The sequence below is a fragment of the Leopardus geoffroyi genome, chromosome C2 (genome assembly GCF_018350155.1).
Source record: "Leopardus geoffroyi isolate Oge1 chromosome C2, O.geoffroyi_Oge1_pat1.0, whole genome shotgun sequence".
Taxonomy (NCBI): Eukaryota; Metazoa; Chordata; class Mammalia; order Carnivora; family Felidae; genus Leopardus; species Leopardus geoffroyi.
In genome coordinates this window covers 65,340,189-65,360,142 of record NC_059333.1, presented here as the reverse complement: position 1 = coordinate 65,360,142, position 19,954 = coordinate 65,340,189, and the positions used below count along the sequence as shown (strand labels likewise).

The 19,954-nt window shown below is 39.0% G+C and overlaps 1 protein-coding gene across 7 annotated transcripts; it reads right to left on the bottom strand.

The window, feature by feature from the left end:
* Nucleotides 1-377: 377 nt before the first annotated feature.
* Nucleotides 378-18,308, bottom strand: TEX55 (testis expressed 55). Of its 7 annotated transcripts, XM_045502115.1 has the most exons (6): nucleotides 17,838-18,308; nucleotides 17,027-17,648; nucleotides 16,057-16,221; nucleotides 14,161-14,223; nucleotides 8,391-8,489; nucleotides 378-1,286 (listed from the first exon to the last, which is right to left on the bottom strand). In XM_045502115.1, exons 1-6 carry the CDS (start codon nucleotides 18,224-18,226, stop codon nucleotides 1,236-1,238), a joined length of 1,389 nt encoding a protein of 462 aa, XP_045358071.1. In that variant the 5' UTR covers nucleotides 18,227-18,308; the 3' UTR covers nucleotides 378-1,235. The 7 variants fall into 7 exon arrangements, with proteins under 7 accessions (XP_045358071.1, XP_045358065.1, XP_045358066.1 ...); XM_045502109.1 differs by having other exon boundaries at nucleotides 17,027-18,308; XM_045502110.1 differs by having other exon boundaries at nucleotides 14,161-14,220; nucleotides 17,027-18,308.
* Nucleotides 18,309-19,954: the final 1,646 nt, after the last annotated feature.

Sequence of the window (19,954 nt, the reverse complement as noted above, 5' to 3'; positions counted from 1 at the left end):
ACTTTTCGATCACTAATGATATTGTTGGCCCTTCCATCTCTGGGTTATTTTGTTCAACCAACTGATTAATTATAGTCTTAGTCACATCACTCAAACTTTCCCCACAGGTTATCCAGCTTTCACCTGGTTTTGCTAGCCCACAATCAACAGACAGATTCCTTATCTGAGTGGAGAACATTTATGGAGTCTGAGCACATGCATGTTTTATGGACAACTAAAGGAGCTAAATAAAACTCTGAAGTTATTAGAGTTTTTAAAAACTATAATTATTAGAAATGACATTCAGGTATTAAAAAAAAAGTAGGATTTGTGCTTGATTGTTCAAACAGAAACTTAATTCATTGTAATGCAACCACATAATTACACCGAGTCAGCAGTTAAACAGTATAAAGAATCAATTCTTTAATGTTGAAATAGAAATTAAACAACAAGTTCAGCTTACAAAAATAGTAGTAGATCATCATCTCAGTTATGAATGCTGGGCAGGTCCTCTCATACCAGACTATATTAAGGCCTTTTGCATTTAAATACCAGTTCTACTGGTTACACATTCCATGCAATGTGGATACTCTTCAGGGGATAAAGGTAATGAGGAAGTGTGATTCTGCCTCTCCCATAGGTATGCACATAGTAGTATAACATGTTTGAATTTTGCTGTAGGTTAAAAATCAGAAGAGAGGTATCCCTAGGATTAGATTAAATCACATCCACTAATGGCAGAAAGTAACAGGCGGGGTCAAATAGGAAAATAGTAAAAATCTGTTGGAGGTATTAAGAAACAAGAAAAAAGAGATTACAACAATCACTTTCCATGAAGAGAGAAAAAAAGTGCTGCTAAAAATTATTTTCCACACATTTTCTGATTGAAAATTTTACACACAGTTTAGAGACATGATAGATTTGTATGCTTTATGAGAACTACATATAAATTGCTAATATTCTTTTTTTGATCTTCTTTGGGATTTGTGAACTTGTTATTATGCAATGCTTTAGAGGAATGAGTATTGAAATATCAATGCATGGATAAATATTACATGTATATATTTTGCATGATTAGCCTGAGGTATCTGTAACTTATGTGAATTTTTGAAGTGGATAGCTTATAGATTTTACTTAAAAATTAAGAACATATTTAGGCAGAATCACTACCAATGACCATTCAAAAATCATTTTTCAGAGTGAGAAGCAGAACATAGTGTTGATACTGAGGGTTGTAAACAATGTTGAGGAGAAATTCATTCTTTGTAGGTTTCACATTTGTCTCTGTTTTCTATCATTTCCTGTACCTGAGGAGAATGAAAAAGAATTTTTTTCTACTTGCAATTTTGGACAACTTGGAATTACTGTTATCTTGTGATGTTAAAATACATAGAAATTTAAACTACAAAAGTCCTTCTACTGACCAAGACAAATAATTTAGACTTTGATAAATCAAGAATACCTGTTGCAATTTCTAGGGGAACTAATAAAATATTAAAAAGAATTATTATGACAGTGACTCTATTCTGTTTGATACTGTAATTATAGGTACATATCATATACATTTGCCAAAACCTATAGAATTCACAACACAAAGAGAGAATCCTAACATACACCACGGACGTCAGTTAATAATAATGTATCAGTATTGGCTCATCACTATAAGAAGTGTAGCACACTAATTCAAGGTATCAATAATAGGGGAAATTAGAGGTAGAAAATTGGGAAAGGAGAAGGGAGTAAATGAGAACTCACTGTACTTTCTTAATTTTTTTTCTAATGTTTATCTATTATTGAGAGACAGAGAGAGACAGTGCATGAGCAGGGGAGAGGCAGAGAGAGGAGGAGACACAGAATCCGAAGCAGACTCCAGGCTCTGAGCCATCAGCACAGAGCCCAGAGCGGGGCTCAAACTCACAAACTGCAAGATCATGACCTGAGCCGAAGTCAGATGCTCAACCGACAGAGCCACCCAGGCGCCCCAAGAACTCACTGTACTTTCTGATCATTTTTTCTGCAAACCTAAAAACTGCTCTAAAAATATAGTCTATTAATTTTTTGAAATCATCCTAATGGGAAACAAAAAAAATTAAGAGTGTATAACTTCTAAACTAATAGAAAAAATAGAGTGATAAAAGAAGGCAAAAGTAGAGGAAAAGAAATAGAACAGGTAGAACTAATAGACAGCATATGGTTGGACAATAGATGTAAATCCACATGTATTTTTAATAACATCAAATATATGTGAGCTAAATTAAAAGCTTGTCAGATTTAAATAATGATAAAAATTTAAAAAGCATCTACAACTTAAGGACAGTCAGTTAAAAGTAATAAGGATGGAAAAATCCATGTCATTTAAACATTGACTCTGAGCCAAGAAGTCAAAGTTCATTATATCTCTTAATGAAAGGTAGTTCAATTTACTGGAAAGATATAAGAATTCTAATTCATATGTATCTCATAACATAATCTTAAGTACATACAAACAGCATAAATTAACAGAACTATAGGAGACAGGCAAATCGACAGTCATATTGGAAGACATGAACAACATATTTAGCAAACTTGGTCAAATAGATATATTTAAAACACTTCCTAATAATTTCAGAATAAGTTTTTTCAATTCTAAGTAATTCATTAATAGTTAAACATATGTTGCATCATAAAGCCAATCAATACATTTCAAATATTTGAAATCTTGTTTTATGAGTGAAGTGCAATTGGCTTAGAAGTCATTAATCAAAGGGAAATTAGAAAATCCAATATTTAATAATTTATATAAATAATGTCTCTAACCCCATGAGTTGAAGAAGAAACATAATGAAAATTAGAAACTATTTTGAAGTAAATAAGTGAAAATACCACGTAGTTAAACTTATGTGATAAAACCTTAAATGCATATGTTTTATACAAAAAAGTAAGATCTGCTTCCTATATGCAAGAGTAAGCACTCAAAAATGAATCCTGCAGGGGCAACTAGTGGCTCAGTCAGTTAAGCACCCGACTCTTGATTTCAGCTCAGTTCACGGTCTCACACTTCATGAGATCAAGCCCTGTGTCGGGCTCTGAGCTCACAGCACGGAGCCTGCTTGTGATTCTCTCTCTTCTAGTCTCTGCTCCTCCCCCACTCATAATCTCTGTCTCTGTTTCAAAATAAATAAACTTAAAAAAGTGAATCCTGCAAATAACAGCTATGTACTATGAATTAAAATCAATTAATGTGATATACCACATTCACAACATAAAGGATAAAAATCACATGATTGTGTTAATAGATCCAGAAAAGGCATTTGACAAAATTTAGCACCCTCTCATGACAAAAACTTTAAGAAAGCAGGAATAGAAGGAAGTTACCTCAACATAATAAAGGCCACCTATGAAAAGCCCATAGCCAACATCATACTTAGTGGTGATAAAATCTTTTCCTCTAAGATCAGGAGCAAGGCAAAAATACCCACTCTTACCACTTGAACATAGTACTGGAAGTCATAGTCTGAGCAATTAGGCAAGACAAAGAAATAAAAGGCAATCAAATCAAAAAGGAAGAAATCATCTTTTCCACTTAAAATGGGTTGTATATTCTAGGTTTTCTGTAAGTAGAATTATTTTATTTTATTTCTAAGTGTTTATTTTGAGAGAGCACATATGAGTGAGTTGGGGGGGGGTGTGTGCAGGAGAGAGAGTGGGAGAGAGAGAGAGAATCCCAAGCAGGCTCAGCACTGTCAGTGCAGAACCCAACATGAGGTTGGTTCTCACAAACCATATGATCATGACCTGAGCTAATATCAAGAGTTGGACACTTAACCAACTGAGCCACCCAAGCATCCAAGTAAGTAGAATAATTTTAGGTTGTAGTCTATTATGAATACTATGTTGTGTAGACTGAGTTCCACCATATTCTTCTGATAAATATTGAAGTAGAAAAAAAGAATTCTAAAATTCTTATAGAACCACAAAAGACCTTGAATAGCCAAATTAAGCTGGAGAAAAAAGAACAAAGATGGAGGCATCACACTTCTTTATTCCAAAATATATTACAAAGCTATAGTAATCAAAACAATATGGTACAGTATAAACACAGATATATAGGTCAGTAGAAAACAGAATAGAGATCCCAGAAATAAATCCATACATATACAGTCAACTGATCTTCAACAGGGTGCCAAAGATACACAAGAGGGAAAGGAAACTTTTTGCAACAAATGGTGCTGGGAAAACAGGAAAGAATGAAATTGGATCCTTAATAAAAATCATCAAAATGGGTTAAAGACTTACACATAAGATCTGAAACTGTAAGATTCCTAGAAAATAACATAGACGGAAAACTTCATGACATTGGTCTTGGCAATTATTTCATGGATATGACACCCAAAGCACATGCAACAAAATTAAATAGGTGGGACTACACCAAATTAAAATTCTTCCACATAGTAAAAGAAACAATCAATCTCCCACCTACAGAATGGGAGAAAATATTTGCAAACCATATAGGAAGTTTATTTCCCAAATATATATTGTAATTCCTACCATTCAATAGTAAAACAAAAAACAAAAAAACAAAAAACAAAAACCCTAATAACCTACTTTAAAAATGGACCCCGGACTTCAGTGGACATCTCTGCAAAGAAGACATACAAATGACCAACAGGTATATGAAAAAATGCTCAATGTCACTAATCATCAGGGAAATGCAAATCAACAACCACCATGAGACATTATTGCACACTAGTTGGGATAACTATTACCAAAACAACAAAGACAATAGATGTGGAGAAATTGGAGCCTTTCCTGCTATTGGTGGAATGCAAAAATTGTGTAGCCACTATGGAAAACAGTATGGAGATTCCTCAAAAAATTAAAAATAGAACTACCACTTCTGGGATTGCTCTATTTATCCAACAGAATTGAAATCAAGATCTTGAAGAGATAGATCATTGGAGCACTGTTTTCATAATAGCCAAGATGTGTAAATAATATAAATGTCAATCAACAGATAAATGGATAAAGACAATGTGGTACATACACGTAATAAAATTCTAGTCAGTCTCAAAAAAGAAGAAAATTCTGCAATATGTGACAACATGGATGAATGAGGACATTATGCTAATTAAAATAACCCACTCACAGAAAGACAAATACTGCATCATTCCACTACATGAGGTATCTAAAGTGCAAAGTCATAGAATCAAAGAGTGGAATGATGGTTGTCAGGAGCTTGGGGCAGGGGAAAATGGGGAGTTACTAATTAATGGGCATACAGTTTCAGTTAAGCAAGAGGAATAAACTGTAGAGATTTCCTATACAAAATTATACCTATGGTCAACAATGTGTGGTACACTTAATAATTTGTTAAGAGGGTAGATCTCATGTTAAAAGTCATTACCACAATAAAATTTTATTTTTTTTGGAAAACAAATGGAAAAGAAAATCAACAGATGCCAACTCCAAGATGATCCAATGTTGAGGTTATCAGATAAGTGTTTTTAAAGCACCTATTATAACTGTGTTCAGTTAAGTAAAGTCAAACATATTGGAAATCAAAGAAAATATAAAATATCACAGAAAATAAATACAAAATAAAGAAAACTGAAAAGATATTTTAGAACTGAAAAATAAAAAACTCACTGGATGGGCTTAAGAGCAGAATATAGATGACAGAAGAGCCAGTGAACTTGAAAATGGAGCCAAGGAGTTATTTGATCTGGAGAGCAAGAAAAGTTAAAAGAAATGAGCAGAATTTAGGGATCTGTGGGATAATATTAAAAGGTCTAGGGGCGCCTGGGTGGCGCAGTCGGTTAAGCGTCCGACTTCAGCCAGGTCACGATCTCGCGGCCGTGAGTTCGAGCCCCGCGTCAGGCTCTGGGCTGATGGCTCAGAGCCTGGAGCCTGTTTCCGATTCTGTGTCTCCCTCTCTCTCTGCCCCTCCCCCGTTCATGCTCTGTCTCTCTCTGTCCCAAAAATAAATAAACGTTGAAAAAAAAATTAAAAAAAAAAAAATAAAAGGTCTAATATAAGGTTAATTTGAGTATCAAAAAGAGAAGAGGAAAAGAGACAGAGTATGGAGCAGGAAAATACCTGCCCGAGCCAACTTCCAAAACTTGGTGAAAGGTGTAAATTTATAAGATTTAAGCAGCTGAGGGGTGCCTGGGTGGCTCCGTCAGTTAAGCATCCAACTCTTCGTTTCAGCTCAGGTCATAGTCTTGTGATTCATGAATTCGAGCCCCACATCGGGCTCTGCACTGGTAATGTGGAGCCTGCTTGGGATTCTCTGTCTCCTTCTCTCCCTGTCTCTCCCTGGCTTGTGCTGTCTGTCTCTCACTTTCTCTCTCTCTCTCTCTCTCTCAATAAATAAATTTAAAAACACCTTAAAAAAAAGATTCAAGCAGCTCAGCTAACTCCCAGAATTATGAATTCCAATGAACATCATGATAAAACCTCTGGAAACTAAAGAAAATGACAAGATTGTGAAGGCAGCCAGAGAAAAATGGGACACTATATACAGGGGAACAACAATTTGGACGACTGTGGATTTCTCCTCTGAAACTATGAAGGCCAGAAAGTGATGAAACTACATTTTTAAGAGCTGGACAAGTCAATTCAGAATTCTATATCCAGCAAAAATGTTCTACAAGAATGTGTGATAGATTTTCAGATAAAGGAAAACCAAGAGTGTTCTCTGCCAGCAGCAAGCAAAAGAGGCTGAAAGAAGTTTTTCAGGTTGAAATGAAATAATTTCAGAGAGAAACATGGAAATTCACAAATGAATGAAAAACATTAGAAATAGCAATTATCTGGATAAATGTAAAAGATTACTTTTTTTCTCCCTCTCTCTATGTGTATACATATATACACACATATATATGTATGTGTGTGTGTGTGTGTGTGTGTGTGTGTGTGTGTATATATATATATATATATATATATACACACACTGTGAAAGGTTAGGGATATATATTGTAATTCCTAGAGCGATCACTAAAAAATAATAGGAGGTATAGCTAAAGCCAATACATAAATTAAAGTAGAATACTAAATTTATTCAAATAATCCAAGAGAAGGCAACAAAAGAGGAACAGAAGAATAAGGCATAAAAAGAAAACAAATAAAATGAGAGCTCTGAATTCAACCATATTGATAATTAGGTTAAACACTGATGGTTTAAACCAGGAGGTGGCAAACTTTTTCTGAAAAGAGCTGAATAATACACATTTTAGCATTGCAGTACACAAAATATCTGTTGCTGCTGCTGAATTCACCTCCTCCTTCCCCTTCTTTCATTTACTTCTCTTCTCTTTTTCTTCTCCCCCTCTTCTCCTCCTTCTTCAACTACTTTATTTAAAAAAAATTAAAAAAAATTTTTTTGAATGTTTATTTTTGAGAGAGAGAGAGAGAGAGAGAATGAATATGAGTGGGGGAGGGGCAGAGAGAGAGGGAGACACAGAATCTGAAGCAGGCTCCAGGCTCTGAGCTGTCAGCACAGAGCCCGACACGGGGTTTGAACTCACAAACCGTGAGATCATGACCAGAGCCAAAGTCGGACGCTCAACCGACTGAGCCACCCAGGCGCCCCATTTAAAAATATTTTTTTAACATGTATTCATTAAAAAAAATTTTTTTTTCAACGTTTATTTATTTTTGGGACAGAGAGAGACAGAGCATGAACGGGGGAGGGGCAGAGAGAGAGGGAGACACAGAATCGGAAACAGGCTCCAGGCTCTGAGCCATCAGCCCAGAGCCCGACGCGGGGCTTGAACTCACGGACCGCGAGATCGTGACCTGGCTGAAGTCGGACGCTTAACCGACTGTGCCACCCAGGAGCCCCAACATTTATTCATTTTTGAGAGACAGAGAGAGACAGACTGTGCGCAGGGGAGGAGCAGACAGAGAGAGGGAGACACAGAATCCAAAGCAGGCTCTAGGCTCTGAGCTGTCAGCACAGAGCCCAACGTGGGACTCAAACTCACGAATGGAGAGACCATGACCTGAGGTGAAGTCGGACGCTTAACCAACTGAGCTACCCAGATGCCCCAATTTAACCACTTTAAAAGGGCAAATTCTTTCGTAGCTTTTGGGCCATTTAAAAACAGGTAGCCCACAGTTTGCCTACCCTTGTTCTAAATGGTTCAGTTAAAAAGTAGAGATTATCATAAAAGATAAGAAAGACCCAACTATGTGGTACTTACAAGAGACACAATTTAAATATAAAGCATTGTTAGGTTGCAAGTAAATGGATGAAAAAATATATACCAAGTAAACTGTAAGGCTGGGCTGGCTATATTAATATGAGGGGAAATAAACTTCAATAAATAAACTTTAAGGCAAAGAATATAACCAGGAGAAAGATAGACATTTCATAACGATAAAAGAGTCAGTTAATCAGAAAGACATAATAATCATAAATGTGCATGTACCTTACAGTTTTCAGAAAATTTCCTGGCCTTAGTGTGTAGGAAAAGAGAACCCAACAGGAACCCTGCAGACCCTTGAGTTGAGATGATGGAGCTGAAATCCTAGGGGAATCAAGACAGTTATGGTCACAGGGCAGAGTGCCAGAGAGGAGAGAATGGTACAGAAAGAACTCTGGAAATCTGCAGAAGGTCCCCTTCCAGTAATCCCTTGCATATAGATCAGTGCATGTATGTGAGAAAACTACCAGAAGCCATGGAAAGAACCAAGCCAGGAATAGTGCCTATTACCACCAGTCAAACTAGAAAACCTCATGATTCATGGGGCATTGGGTGAAATACTCAAAAGGGTCTTGTCTCAGTAGTGGGGACTAATTAGCCTTAGACTGAAAACTGATCTGCTCCACTCTAAAAAAAAATCTTAAAAGCAAAATATGAAAAGACCAAGCTTTTTCCAAGTTAATTAGCTAGGCCCCAAAATAAAGTCCAAGAACATTTACAGGAAAACAACTACAAAAATCCAGCACCCAGAAAGGCAAAATTCATAATTATCTTACACCAATCAAAAATTACCAGGCATATACCTACAACTAATACAATATCATGTGTCAATTATATCTCAATAAAAAAATTGCTAGGCATATAAAGAAGCAGGAAAATAAAAACAGTGATCATAACTGCATTCTCTGTTTAAAAAGTAAAGTAGAGGGGCGCCTAGGTGGCTCAGTCAGTTGAGTGTCCAAATTTGGCTCAGGTCATGATCTCACGGCTTGTGAGTTTGAGCCCTGCGTCAGGCTCTGTGTTGACGGTTTAGAGCATGGAGCCTGCTTCAGATTCTGTGTCTATCTCTCTGCCCTTCCCCCTTGTGCTCTTTCTCTGTCTTTCTCTCTCAAAATAAATAAACATTAAAAAAAAAAAAAGTAAAGTAGAGATATCAACACTCTAGAAAAGACCAACTAAACTCCTAGGGATGAAACTACAACATTTATAATGTATGTAGTGAAAAATACACTGGCATTTTATTATTAATGGTACTTTAGACACTGCAGAAGATTAGTAAACCTGAAGACACAGTGATAGAAAGTATCTAAAATGATACAAAGGGAAAAAAATTTTAATAAACAGAGAATGAACTTCAAGTGACCCATTATATGTATAATTGGAGTTCCTAGAGGAGGAGGCAGGGACAGAAAAATGTTTGAAGAAATAGTGGCTGAAAATTTTCCAGATAGAATGAAAACCATGACTCCACAATTCCTAAAAGTTCAAAGGACCACAGCACAAGATACATGAAGAAAACTGCAACAATGTCACTTTAAATGAGAGTATAAACTGATCAGAGTACTTTGGTGAACCTTTTGGCAGCCATCTTTTTTTTTTTTTTTTTCATTTTTATTGCTCTGAGGAGAGCTTTTATTTTTTTTTAATTTATTTATTTTTTCAATATATGAAATTTATTGTCAAATTGGTTTCCATACAACACCCAGTGCTCATCGCAAAAGATGCCCTCCTCAATACCCATCACCCACCCTCCCCTCCCTCCCACCCCCCATCAACCCTCAGTTTGTTCTCAGTTTTTAAGAGTCTCTTATGCTTTGGCTCTCTCCCACTCTACCCTCTTTTTTTTTTTTTCCTTCCCCTCCCCGATGGGTTTCTGTTAAGTTTCTCAGGATCCACATAAGAGTGAAACCATATGGTATCTGTCTTTCTCTGTATGGCTTATTTCACTTAGCATAACACTCTCCAGTTCCATCCATGTTGCTACAAAGGGCCATATTTCGTTCTTTCTCATTGCCATGTAGTACTCCATTGTGTATATAAACCACAATTTCTTTATCCATTCATCACTTGATGGACATTTAGGCTCTTTCCACAATTTGGCTATTGTTGAGAGTGTTGCTATACACATTGGGGTACAAGTGCCCCTATGCATCAGTACTCCTGTATCCCTTGGGTAAATTCCTAGCAGTGCTATTGCTGGGTCATAGGGTAGGTCTATTTTTAATTTTCTGAGGAACCTCCACACTGTTTTCCAGAGTGGCTGCACCAGTTTGCATTCCCACCAACAGTGCAAGAGGGTTCCCGTTTCTCCACATCCTCTCCAGCATCTATAGTCTCCTGATTTGTTCATTTTGGCCACTCTGACTGGGCAGCCATCTTTTAAAGCTGAACTTATGTCAATATCCTAGGACTTAGTAGTCTCATTTCTAGGTATGAACCCAGTAGAAATGAATGTACATGTGCACCAAGAAATAAGTACACAAATGTTCACTGCAGCAATGTTCATCACAACCAAAACTCTAACTCAGAATAGAAACTACAGAAATGAGGGGCGCCTGGGTGGCTCAGTCGGTTAAGTGGCTGACTTCGGCTCAGGTTATGATCTCGCAGTCCGTGAGTTTGATCCCCACGTCGGGCTCTGTGCTGATAGCTCAGATCCTGGAGCCTGCTTCTGTTTCTGTGTCTCCCTCTGTCTCTGCTCCTCCCCCATTTGCGCTCTGTCTCTCTCTGCCTTTCAAAACTGAATAAATGTTAAAAAAACATTAAAAAAAAAAGAAACTACAGAAATGAAAAGGAATGAATATGCATAAGATGAATGAATCTCATAAACATACTGTTGATCAAAAGAAGCCAGCCACCAAATAGTACATAATATTTAATTTCATTTACACAAAAATCTAAAAAAGCCAAACTAATCTAGAAGTCAAAATAGTGGTTATTTTATAGAAGAGAAAGGGTAGTGATTAGACTCAGGTGCCACGTGGGATTCTGAGGAGCTGGTAACGTTCTATCTCTCGACTTGACTGGTGGTTTCATGGGTTTAGCCAATTAGTGATAACTAGTCAAGATGTACAGTTTTGATCTGTGTAATTTTCTGCACGTATGCTTGAAAAGTTTAAAAAAAAATTTTTTTAACGTTTATTTATTTTTGAGACAGAGAGAGACATAGCATGAACGGGGGAGGGGCAGAGAGAGAGGGAGACACAGAATCGGAAGCAGGCTCCAGGCTCTGAGCTATCAGCCCAGAGCCCGACGTGGGGCTCGAACTCATGGACCGCGAGATCGTGACCTGAGCTGAAGTCGGACGCTTAACCGACTGAGTCACCCAGGCGCCCCTTGAAAAGTTTTTTTAAATGAAAATAGATATAGTTTACTACATTACCAAAGTAAGGGAGAAAAATCACGCAGTCATCACAATAGATATAGAAAAATAATTTGATAAAACTTAATGATTCATGATGAAAAACTCTCAGAAAACAGACTAGATGAGAACTTCCTTAATATGATTAATAGTATCTATAAAACGGAGCAAACATCATACTTAATAGTTAAAAAGGGAAAACTTTTTTAAAACAAGATCAAGAGCAAGCAAGGTGAACAACTGTACCTGCTTCAATTCAATACTGATTCTACTGGAGATCCCTAACTAGTGTACTATAATCAGTCAGTGTCCTGACAGGAAATAGATGGCACATTCAAAATAGAAGAATTAGGGGCGCCTGGGTGCCTCAGTCAGTTGAGCATTTGACTTCAGCCCAGGTCTTGATCTCATGGCTTGTGAGTTTGAGCCCTGCGTCGGGCTCTGTGCTGACAGCTCAGCCTGGAGCCTGCTTCAGATTCTGTGTCTCCCTCCCTCTCTGCTCCTCCCCTGCTCATGCTCTGTCTCGCTCTCTCTCTCTCAAAAAGGTAAATAAACATTGAAAAAAAAAAGAAGAAGAATTCAATGAAGATTCATCCAGAAAGGGTTTATTTAAAAGAATTAGGCATAGGGGAGTCACAGGAGATAACACAATAACCCAAAACCAGTAAAAGTGGAGCTAACCTCTTAACCTCGAAGGTCAGAAGAGAGGACATTACTGGAATTCAGAAACAAAGAATCATGTAAAAAGATGCCTTGAGAGGAGCAGTGACCTCCAGACAACTCAAGACAAAATCATAAGGGAAAAGGCCAGGGAAATAAACCTGATTTCACCTTCTTTCCTGCTTCCAATCTTCCTCTAGGTTTCCCATTGGGTTAACCCAGCCGGAAGTCAGAAGGAATGAGAGCCTGTTGATCTAGTCCATATGGATTAGCTGCTTTGTACAACAGAAAAGAGAAAAATGTAGATCTGAAGGGACAAAGAGAAGATACATAATACATGCAGTAAGGCAAGGAGGAAAAAAGGATAGAGATTGGAAAGATCAAATAAAACTGTCACTATTTGTAAATGATATGACTATATATGGAAACACCCAAAGTATCTACAAATACATGTTTAGAATTAATAAGTTGAGTTTAGAAAGGTTGCTGGATATAAGATCAACCAAAAAATTGGCTGTATATCTATATGCCAGGAATTAGAACATGAAATTTTTAAAAAATTCTATTTCCAATAACATCAAAATTATAAGATACCTACAAATAAGTCTATCAAAAATATATAAAACCTTTGTGCAAAGAATAAATATACTGAGACAAATTAAAGACATAAATAAATGGAGAGGATAAAGGACTGGAAACACTCATCATGTCAAGCTATTCCTTCTTCCCCAATTGATCTACAGATTCAATGAAACCCTAGTAAAAATCCCCCCAGTGTGTGCTTCTGATTGTGTGTGTGTGTATGACTTGACAAATAATTGTAAATATTGATATGGGAATGGACAGGCCTAAAAATATCCAAGATATTTTTAAAGAAAAATAAGATATGAGGACTTGTTCTGACAGACATTATGACTTATTTTAAGGCATATGAATTAAGACAATCTTGTATGGAGCAAGGATAGACAAATATACCATCAGAATCAAATAAAAAGCAGTATGGGACATATGGTCTTTTACATAAAAGGTGCTGGGTCAACTGGATGTCTGCTTAGAACAGAAAATGAAACTTGACCCCTCCTCACAGCCTACACAAAATCAATCCCAAATTGACTGGAGATCAATGTCAAAGACAAAATAAACAAAATTTAACTCCTCCACCCTGCCAAAGAAATTCCACAAACTTCTGAGATAATATAAGGGGCTACGGTCAGGAGTTTGGACTAAGGAGACACTTCTAAAACAGGACAGCAGAAGTGATAATCATAAATTTAAAAGGTTGTTAAGGTTGACTATATCAAAATTAAGAATTTCTGTTTATCAAAGGATACCTTTAGGAGATAAAAAGGGAAGGCATAAAAGTGGGAGAAGAAACATGCAACAAACACAACAAAGGGTGTATGATTTTCTAGAATACATATAAAACTGTTTTAAATGAGTAAGAAAAAGACAAAAAATGCCATAGAAAAAGAAGTTATTTCCAAATGGCCAATAGACAAATGACAAGGTATGCAACCGCCTTAGTAATCAGGAAAAAGCAGATCAAAGTTGCAGGATTACTATTTACCCATCAAAACAGCTAACGCTAAAAAGACATTAGCATTCAACGCTTTGAAAGTGCTCCCTTCATGGGGTACCTGGGTGGCTCAGTCGGTTGAGCGTCTGACTTCAGCTCAGGTCATGATCTCACAGTTTGTGGGTTCAAGCCCTGCATCAGGCTCTGTGCTGACTGCTTGCTCACAGCTTGGAGCCTGCTTCAGATTCTGTGTCTCCTTGTCTCTCTGCCCCTCCCCCATTCATGCTTTGTCTCACTCTGTTTCTCAAAAATAAATAAATGTAAAAAAAATTTTTTTAAGTGCTCCCTTCATGATAATCTAGTGAGTTGTACATGTCTTGTTTTGTACATGTGTATGTGTGCTATCTTTATTGTAATAAATAGAATTAAAACATTGTTCTTTTTCTCCTGTTCCATACCTGGTACAGCATAAAACTCAGGGGGTCCTCTGGCTTTTCATAGACTAAGTTTTCAGTGATCTGCTGAGAAAGAGCATGAGGCATGGCATTATGGTTCTGAACTAAAGTAATGTGGTTAGGTTATATGTGAAGAAATCTCATGCACTGACCTAGTGTGCACCATAGCCTTTTAAAGAAATTCATGTATTTCTACAAAGTGACAAATTACTTTCTTACTACTCATAAAATCTCTACAAAGTGACAAATTACTTTCTTACTACTCATAAAATCAGGCAAATTATGGTAAAATTTAGAGGAATAAAAATTTAGCAATAATAGCAATGGATACTTTTCTAGTTCCAAGATAAAACAGGTACTGAGACAGTTTTGGACAAAGTTTTGTTTTGAGAATTCTGATTTTGCTAGACTGAGAAATTAGTGAATTAATCCCTTTATTTAAAAGAAAAGCCTTTTGAATAAATTAAAAACACTATATATCTTTACATAGAAACTTCCCTGTGAGCCATCTGATTCTAAAAGGTGAAAAAGATATTTAGTGTTTGTAATGATAAATGAGAAAACATATACAAAACTTCAGAAATTCACTTCCATACTTTGTTGTTGTTTAATAACCCAAAACATCAGAATAAAGTATAAGCAGAATTCTCATTTGCAGGGAACAACAGTGGGGCAAGTTCCAGGTATAAAATAGTTAACATCCGTTAAATGCACCATGCCAATTATGTATTTCATATATGTTTCTATTGAGCACATATTTGATAACTAATTTTTCTTACAATAACGTTGCATTCGCAAGTATTATTTTTCCTTGGCAGATGAAGAAAATTATAGAATAATTTGAATCGTACTTTCTTCAACAGCTTTCCTCCTTCAGTTTAATAATTAGTAGTTCTTTGATTAAAGCCAGAAAACCCAGCCATTAGCACTCTCCCACAAAAGGACATTTTAAGAAAGAAAAGGCATAGAGCAGGGTTAATGAAGTAAAATCACTCATCTCTGTTTTATATGGGGAAATTGAGATTCACTGTTTATTAATTTTCTCCAAATCACAAAGATGGGAAGTGGCAAAGTTAGGTTGAAGCTTCGGGCTAACAGATTGCATAATTTGTGCCCTTGCTTCCATACCCTACTTCTTTAAACTTAAGTTTCTCCAGTAAAGTGGATTTTTTTTTTCTAGTTTAAATGTTTTCATTTGAGATGGGCCAGTCTTACTTTCCACCTTTCTAACCACAAAGTTACTACACGTGCACATTTTAATATACACACATGTGCCTCGTTGGTTAATAATATTAACATAAAAATAAATATGTCAGGCAAACAAAAACAAAAACCCACCAAAACCCAAACATGTTATAAATGTGATAATCTCTTATAATTCTATATTGGCCATGGAAATGTCATAGTTTAAAAGAGGCTCCAGCCCCATCTCTGGAGGTCAATAAGACTTGTAATTTCAAGAATTAAAAGCAACTTTTCACTACTTCTTTTCCCCCCTAAAGAATGCAGGTTTTTAGATGGTCACAGGTTGGCATCTTTTGAAAGTATTACATACCTGGCTGAAAAAGCTTTTTTTCTCTCAATTGCTAATATTTTGTCCTTCCTTCCCAGTCTGACTCAAACTTTAACCCTTGGCCATGTTTTTCCATATCAACTAACCTGCCTGATCTCTAATCCCTCTAAAGGGCTTTACATCATGGTAAGTAGCATTCTTTGGTGTTTATCATTTACTACTTTTGGTTGAATACATCTTAGTGCATTTACTGACTTCTCAATGAGATTATATCCCTTTTATAAACAAAGGCCATTCTTGTACCTCTAAAATCCAGGTCCAGGTTTGTTTTTTACATGGTAATTACTATAAAACTCGCTCTTAAAGAAAGGGATTGAGAGATTTACCTGGAATATTTGCAGAATGTGGTGTCTCTCCATGTATCGTAGTGCAACTTGATAAGGATCTTCGTATACGATAGGAGGGAATTGTCTCCTAGAAGTCTGACTGTATCCAAGAGGCCTCTTTCCTTCTTGGTATTCTGGAATATCATCCTGCAATAGAAATATACCCTCCACCCCCACCCCCAGAGAGTCTTTAATAAATGGAAAAGCCCCAGGAAGCTTTGTTGTTATTGTTGCTGTTTATCTTTGGAATCTGGTGTTGATGGAACCTGGACACCAGGAATTGGAGATAAGATACATTATGATGACAAACCTGGCTGATCCTCCTGACAATATAATGCACCTCAAGTCCTGGGAACTACCTAAGGTATCTCCAACGTACTTCAAATACTTTTCCCTTCACAAGGACCTCCAATTGACTCCAAATTCCTTTTCTTTGGTAGAAGCCCAGAGAAGGGAAATGACTTAGCGCCCCACAGCAAGCAGTAGAACCAAGACTCATGAATCCTGGTTCACTGATCCTTCCTGAATGGCCTTCCAGTAGCAGAAGACGCAACCCATCTATTTCCCACCCTTCTCCTGCCCTTCCTGAATAAACCATGATGTGTAGGTTTATTCCTCATCTTTTTTTTTTTTTTTTAATTTTTTTTTCAACGTTTATTCATTTTTGGGACAGAGAGAGACATAGCATGAACAGGGGAGGGGCAGAGAGAGAGGGAGACACAGAATCGGAAACAGGCTCCAGGCTCTGAGCCATCAGCCCAGAGCCCGACGTGGGGCTCGAACTCACGGACCGCGAGATCGTGACCTGGCTGAAGTCGGACGCTTAACCGACTGCGCCACCCAGGCACCCCTTATTCCTCATCTTTGATCCAACATGCACCCTCTTCCTGTCCTGCCCCCATACCACCACACTAGGCCCCTGGCTTGGCCTCCAATTTCCCAGGTGGTATCAAATGCCCCTTTAACCTACAGGCTTGGTTTCTGTGGCTTTAGTTTTTTCTTGACTGATGGTATGGTCCAGCTTGGATGAGATACAGGGAAATCTCTGGGAATAGGCTTGGTCTTTTGCTTGGAAGTTACTGGTGAATCTGGTATTAAATGAGTCAAATGCTTGCAGATCAGTTACACTTTCTGTGTCAGTTTCAGTTGAAACTGGGGAACTGTCCTGGTCTATTCCTCTGGCCTCAAATTTGCAGGGTTCTACTCTGAATTCAGCTTCTTTGGACTCCTTATTGCCACCAGATTGGGTAAATATTCCATCATCATACTGGCCAGGTGCTCCATAGTCAGCCAGATAGTCTTCTCTGGGGTAATTCTCTTCATCCATTAAGTGGTCAACCTTGTAATAGTCACTGGAGTCAGTCTTGTCCACTGTAAGGTGATTGGTGTTACTTTCAGCCTGGTCAGCAGTTTGCTGTTCAGCTAGTTCAATAGCTTCCTCGCATACTTCGTGGTGAGTCTTTATAGATGTTCTGGAGTCAACCTGGTTAGGCGGTATATAGCCAATCTGTTCGGAAGTTCTTCGTTTAACCAGGCCACACAATCTGCTGTCAATCTGTTCAGAAGTTCTTTGTTCAGCTTGGCTGGACATTCTGGGGTCAATCTGTCCAGAGGCTCTTGGTTCAGATGAGACAGACAATCTATGGTTAATCTGTTCAGAAGTTCTTTGGTCAGACTGGTTAGACACCCTACTGTCAATCTGCTCAGAAGAACTTCCTTCAGTCTGGTTGGACATTCTGTGGTCAATCTGTCCATCAGCTCTTCCTTCAGCCTGGCTGGACCTGCGTTCAATCTGTAGGGAAGTTCTTTGTTCACGCAGAAGAGACATCTGGCTGTCATGATGGGCTTGGCCAGATGTCTTCTCATACATTCTTTGGTCATCCTGATCAAATGCACCACCCTGAGCAACATCAGCACGGTTGTATGTTCTGAGATCAGCCTGGTCAGATGTTTGGCCACCAGTGGGTTCATATACTTTGTGGTCAGTCTGTCCAGACACTCTTTGGGCAGCCTGCTCAGCCCTTCTGTGATCATTCTGGTCATCTACCTCTTCTTCATGCTGGTTCTGCCAGTTGTCTTCCTGGTTGTCTGTCCTGCTGTCATCTGGGGACTTGGCTGTGCTTTCAGGTCCCAAGGACTCCGGAGGAGCCTCTTTGAGAGGTTCTTCCATCTTCTGCCCTGCTGGGCTAGGTTGCCAGACGCTGTGGGTCTGGCCGAGCTGGTCGCCTAGGTGACCTTCAGGGGCGCGCACGTCGCTGCTGGAGGGCTTTGTTTGGCCTCGGCGCGCAGACTCTTCCGGGTGCGCGGCGCCGCCCCTGCCCCGGTCTGGGCTGCCTCGGGCTGCCGGAGTCCGTTGACTCGCCGTGTGGACACGAGCGCCGGGCGGACGCCTTCTCCTGAGAAGAGGTGATAACCACACGCGGCAGTCGCCACCGCCCAGCCGCTAAGCTCGGGGTTCTGAATCGGTGCCCCAGAGCGGTACCCGCAGCGTTCGAGTGGAGGTTCCCGGCGGCTGCGTGAAACCCGATCGCCCAGGTACCGCTCCTCTAGTCGCCGGCGACGTGTTAGCGGAGGAAGCGGCGGCCGATCGCGTGGGGGCAGCATACTCCCGGTTGGTCTGACGCCCAATCAGATCCACGCTTGGTCTGACGACCCTGGTCTATTCGCAGGTGCTCCTGTAGGGTGTTAGTGCTGGGCACTGTGCTAGCGAATGGTTCCGCTGAGTGCTCTTCGGCTTTAGGCTCTCGTCGGCGTTGTAGTGACGAGGCCAAACGTTGTGTTTTTTCCTATTAAATTCTTAAAACCATTTTTTAATCCTGCCTGTACCAACAGTGCCCGTACCGTTTTCAGTGTACCAGGAAAGAGTTTTGTCCTTCTACCACCCGTGTTGGCAAAGTCAGATGGGTCTTTCCTCACAATACGCGTGTAGAGAGGAGAGGTTTGCTCTCTTCCCCACCTTCACCACCACGCACCTCTGGGCGTTCATTGCTGCAGGATCATCCTCTTCTTTGTCTCCAGGGACAGATGAGCAGCTGTTTTCCTCCCCTTTGGGAAGAGCTGTCTTGGCCGTGGAAACTTGGGGCTGTGAAAGCCCCAAGGTATGGTTTTTAGTTTATTTGTTTTGCGGAATTAGACACACATGGCTGGAGGTCTAAAGGGAAGAGAGGAGATCCAGTGAGAAATGGGTTCTAAAATCACCCCCATTTAACTGACTTATAGCAGAAGGGATTAGGGCCCAGAGTTCCAGAAAGAAAGGGAGTAAGAAAGGGGACAGGGGATAGGAGGAGCAATACTTAACAAGTGGGGAATTTGCACCTGGTGGTGCTGGCCAGTGGGGTCTGGGTTTTGAGATCTGGCCCGTCCTTTTTTTTTTTTTTTTTTTTTTTTTTAACATTTATTTATTTTTGAGACAGAGAGAGACAGAGCATGAACAGGGGAGGGGCAGAGAGAGAGGGAGACACAGAATCGGAAGCAGGCTCCAGGCTCTGAGCCATCAGCCCAGAGCCCAACGCGGGGCTCGAACGCACGGACTGCGAGATCGTGACCTGAGTTGAAGACGAACGCTTAACTGACTGAGCCACCCAGGCGCCCCTGGCCCGTCCTTTTGGAAATAAGCGTTAAGAATCCACTCCAGGCCAGCATGCCCTCTACTTTCAGGAGTAGGACAGTACAGAGGTGGTAGGTGATGAGACATTTGTCTGACTCTTCAAAGCCTGAAATCACTGAGGCAGACCAACCATTGGTAGTATAATACCAGATATGCCGTTAGTATGAGTTTAATTGCATTCAGTAATTAGAGATATGCTTAAAATCTAAATGCAGATAATTGTGATCAAGATATGAAAGGGAGAGTGGGTACCATTGATGCCACGCTTAGGAGTAAAAAGAAGAATCTAGG